The following is a 4396-nucleotide window of genomic DNA, read 5'->3' as shown; positions in this document are numbered from 1 at the left end:
ATTCCCCGTCATTATTACCCCTCAGACTTCCCCCACATTCCCCATCATTATTACCCCTCAGACTTTCCTCATGTTCCCATCATTATTACCCCTCACACCTTCCGCCATATCCCCGGCATTATTCCCCCTCAGACCCCCCACTTCCCTGATGTTAGTACCCGTGAGAACTTTTCAACCACCCAGTGTCTGCTCTTGCTAGGTCGGATTTCTGGCCTGAGGCCAGCTGTCCTTGCTAGTGGAATGAACAAGGAAACCCAGTGTTGGCGTGTGTCACTGAGTGGGCCGGCCCCATCGCTCCGTGGCATCTTGTCCACGCTGCCCCTGTGTAGGAGGCTTCATCCCTCGGTGTCATGGCTGAGTGTTGCAGCCCTGGACCCAAAACTGCCTGTGGCAACTGGTCCACCTTCCCCTGCGTGTGCCCTCCAGACCTTCTGCTTAATCTGAACGTGGGTTAGGAAGACCTGCTGGGCTCATGGCCTGGCGCGGGTTCAGGATGAAATGAGAAGGGTCACCATGAAGCAATTTTAAGGGGCCACGTGCCACGCCAGCCACAGCAACATGCTCTGTGGGGTGGTCACGGTCCCTGCCACGTCAGCTGTCACAGCTCTGTATGGAAAGGATGTCCAGCCCACTCTGCCGGGAAGCCTTTCCTCACCAAGGCAGTACCTTAGAGACACTCAGATTCGTTATTTTTCTTTGTCAAAATGTTCTTTGATACAACAGAGTTCTGCAAAGTATAAATTGGACCCGTGCCTCTCAAAAAAGAGGCCAAACGAGTGAAGTGGGAAGAAGAGTGGGACTGTGTCTGCTGCCCCGTGCCTGCCCCCTTCCCGTCTGTGCTCCAGGAACCCAGCAGAGCGCGGTGCACGAGGCCTTGGGAACGCTGTGGTGGTCTCCGCGTCAAGTGATGGGGGGAGCCGCCTTGCCCTGCCGTCCCAGGGGCCGTGGCCAGGCACTCGTCAGGGGTCTCTAGTGGGCCTGGCAAAGCTGGGCAGCCGGAGTGTCACGGAAAAACTGCCTGCCGCTAACGAGCTGCCCCGGGACACTCCAGGGACAGGTGTCGTCCTGAGAGCTGGTCTGAGCACCTGGGCCTCATTATTGCCTCATTAACAGCTAGCTGGGAGGGGTCCCTGGGCTGGCCCAGGCGAGCCACAGCCCCTCCCGGTGTTTTCTGCATGAAGGTCAGTGCCATCCTCAGAGAAGGTGTGGCTGCGTGTCCGGGGGTCGTGCATCACATCCGTGTCCCAGGCAGATGTGTCCTCTGCAGGCAGGCTGGCCTAGCGCCCACCCTGGCCTGCTGTGTGCGTCTGCTATTTCATGCAGTGAGTCACCCTCCCCCCCCCCCCACCGGCGGCCCCCTGGCCAGGCAGCGGGTAGGCCTGGGGCTCGGTAGTCGGCTCCCGGCTGTAAAGCTGGTGCCAGTGGGCTCTGTTATCAGCAACCATGACACAATTCCTGGTTCCCCCAACCACATTTTATTATTGTTATTCTTAACAATAGCGGGGGTGTTGAAAGGGCATTTAGGGGAGGGAGTGGGGGTGATGACAGGTGTGCCAGCTAATTGCTGCAGGAAGCCGCTCTGGGATGTGCCGGGGCCTTTGCAGAAACACGGGGAGTTTATCTGGGCAGCAAAGGGAGGCCCGGGCAGTTCCGTGACGTGAGCACGTGTCCCCGCACCTCCCAGTTCTGTTAGGAAAGTGGGCCGTGGGGACGCGTCCCCTATCTGGGGGCCGATCAGGGGGTGGAGAGAGGGATGTTGTGTAGCCTTTGCCAGCTTCGCTCATTTCCTCTCCTGCTGCCAAAAGCCACATGCTGATAGTGGACACGGACAAGGAAGCAGAAGTGAAGGAAGAGCCCCAAACAAAGGGAGGCCCCGGCCACCCCGTGGTCGGCCCCCCTCTCAGACGTGGCCTGTCCGAGGACGAGACTAAAGAGGGGCTTCTCTGAGCCTGGACCTCAAGGACATGCCTCCACCACGGGGCGCCTCTGCGGGTCTTGCCGGTGGAATCGCCTGCCTGGACCAGCACCAGGCACCCTTTCCCGGGGCCCACGATCGAGGAGTCAGTTTGTCGGTGATGCCCCTGCTGTCGCGGAGCCGGGCCCGGGCGGCTGCATGCTGCTGGCTCAGGACATCCCAGGCCCGTGGTGGGAAGCGGGAAGGAGTCCCACCCCTCCGGGAGACCCTTTTCACAGGCTCAGCGTATCGGGCTGAAAGCGTGGCTGATGGGATTTCTGGTTCTTACAACAGTTCTGGGCAGAGCGGTGTTTCCCTAATGGTTTCTCTATTGTGTTTTCTTGCAGTAAATGAAATAATACGGAATGATCTCTCCAGCACCAACATCCGATCATAGCTGGCCACACGGAACTCACTCGGAAGCCGCGCGGTGTTGGCTCGGTGTCGGCTCGGCCGCTGATGGTCAAGCTCCGACACAGGACTTCTAAGTAGACCGAACACATCCCTGGTGCCCGTCAGAACTCCAGCTTACTGAAGATTTGCATCGTCCGCTCAAAGAAGTAGCTCTGTGACAGGGAGGACGGACCGACGGGGGCAGGAAAGCGAGTGTGTCTCTCATGGGGCCCCCGGGGGCACCCCCGGACTTCAGGACTGGAAGTGCCTTATTAACCAGACCCCAGCGTCAGGGCGCCATAGGATGGAGCATTGAGTCTGCCACCAGGAGGGTATTTGTAGGAGCAAAAGCTATAAAGACGCTTCGTCCTGAGGCTTTCTCTTTTGTATAAATTAGGAGAATACTGGCAAGCTAGGCATTGTGAGAAAAACCTAACACGCGCTTCCTGCTTTTTATCAGCTTCCCTTGGGCTGCAGTGTGCAGCCTGTTGCCTTATTCAGCGCATTTTAGGGATCTTTAATCCTGTCGTCTCTGGCGTCACCCGCCCCCTTCCCTGTGTTACCGACACCATAGGATTGTTAACTGTAGCACGCTAGGGTTTTGTTTTTAATCTGGCTTTGAACGTAGCGCAAGTAAGATGATAGCACAAGATATGTTGCCGGACAAAAAAAGAAGTCTGTCTGCCCCAGGACAGACCTTGCATTTGCTGGATGTACAGTTACAGGCACATATTTATGCACAGATAAATGACAGAGCTGGTGATGTGCGGTCTTGGCCCAGCAAGGGCTGCCGAGTTAGCAATAAACCGTATCCGTTCTGGAAAACGCATCTAAGACAAAATCTGGCTTTTCAGCTACGTCCACGGGGGCGCATCTCCCGTCCGCCGGGTCTGTGTTGTCTTGGGCGGCGCCGCTGGCCGAACTCGCCAGAAAGCCAGGAGAGGTGCGTTCTTGATGCCCAGATGTTACCAAACAGCAGATGGGAAAGCAACTGTAAATAACATCACGAAAGGAGTGTAATATATTTGTTCAGCTGTAAGATTATTCCTTCACAGAAGCCTTACAACTCTGCTTCTTCTAAGGAAACAGTTACCAAAAATGTTTTAATACGCAGCGCCTGTGGTTCGTTTACGCAGCGCCTGTGGTTCGTTCCCAATTAGTTACTGTTAACATGTAGGTTAGCTAAGCTCTGCTGCTCCCCCTGCATCTGTACAATTAACAGCTTATTACACGTTATTACTCGCCGTGACCTGTTGTTTCACATAACCAAAAAGCATGGTTTAATTAAAACATGTTTAACCTGGTAATTGTGCCTTAGGAATTTATGCCCCCTCCTGGAACGTGCCTGAATTGCACCCTCAGGTGGAGGATGTAAGTTATAGTAATTAAACATAATGGTATATGGTGGAGAAAGCTCTTCCGCAGAATTATTTTTAAAATGTTCTCCTGTACAATTATGTGTCATCTTTGTCGGACTCCCAGAAAGAACACAAACCTGAAAAAGCCATGTTTGTGGCATTTGCACACAGCTGTGAAGAGTGATGGCATATGGCCCCTCACAGGCCATGGCCCCGCCTGCCGCCCAGACCTTAGCCCGCACTTAGCACCCCAGGACTCGCATGAAACTCTTCTCAGTACGCCGTCTGTGGAAAGGAACTGTTTTGGTATTTGTGTCCGCTGTGCTTGTAGTTAGGAAATAGACCCAATAAAGCAATATTTCTTGCTGGACAATCTGAGTCTGCCAGTGATTCATTACCTGTGTGGAACATTCTACTGGGTTCTAAGGGATTTTCTCTCATGGGTTCTCGTACTCCTGCCTAGACGTGCACGGGGAAGCCCGCCATAAGAGAGGTAGCCGTGCGGCTGCGTGCCTGGATGCTCCCAACACAGCACCTCAGAAATGCTCCCCCAGGCCCTGTGCGCAGGGAGCCTTCTCTTGAGCCAAACACTCTGATCCGGAGGGTAACCTGGGTTCCCTGTTCCTTGAAGCGACTTGGCCCCTTCCCCGCCCAAAGCCACTTCAGGCTCAGGTGGGAAAATGGCATCCGG

General features: G+C 55.0%; 1 protein-coding gene across 3 annotated transcripts in view; it reads left to right on the top strand.

The window, feature by feature from the left end:
* Nucleotides 1–4078, top strand: part of NFATC1 (nuclear factor of activated T cells 1) — a 102252-nt gene extending 98174 nt beyond the window's left edge. For all 3 annotated transcript variants that reach the window (XM_073890125.1, XM_073890127.1, XM_025860237.2), the window contains one exon: nucleotides 2302–4078. Coding sequence is in view for 1 of the 3 variants with exons in the window: in XM_073890127.1 (XP_073746228.1) it covers nucleotides 2302–2351 (50 nt within the window). In the remaining 2 variants the exon portion in view is untranslated. The remainder of the gene's footprint in view (nucleotides 1–2301) is intronic.
* The last annotated feature ends 318 nt before the right edge of the window (nucleotides 4079–4396 follow it).

The sequence above is a fragment of the Callorhinus ursinus genome, unplaced genomic scaffold, assembly GCF_003265705.2.
Source record: "Callorhinus ursinus isolate GAN/ISIS: 27379988/994484 unplaced genomic scaffold, GSC_fseal_2.0 scaffold128, whole genome shotgun sequence".
Lineage (NCBI taxonomy): Eukaryota > Metazoa > Chordata > Mammalia > Carnivora > Otariidae > Callorhinus > Callorhinus ursinus.
Note: the sequence above shows the minus strand (reverse complement) of the source record. Positions and strands in the feature narration are given on the sequence as shown.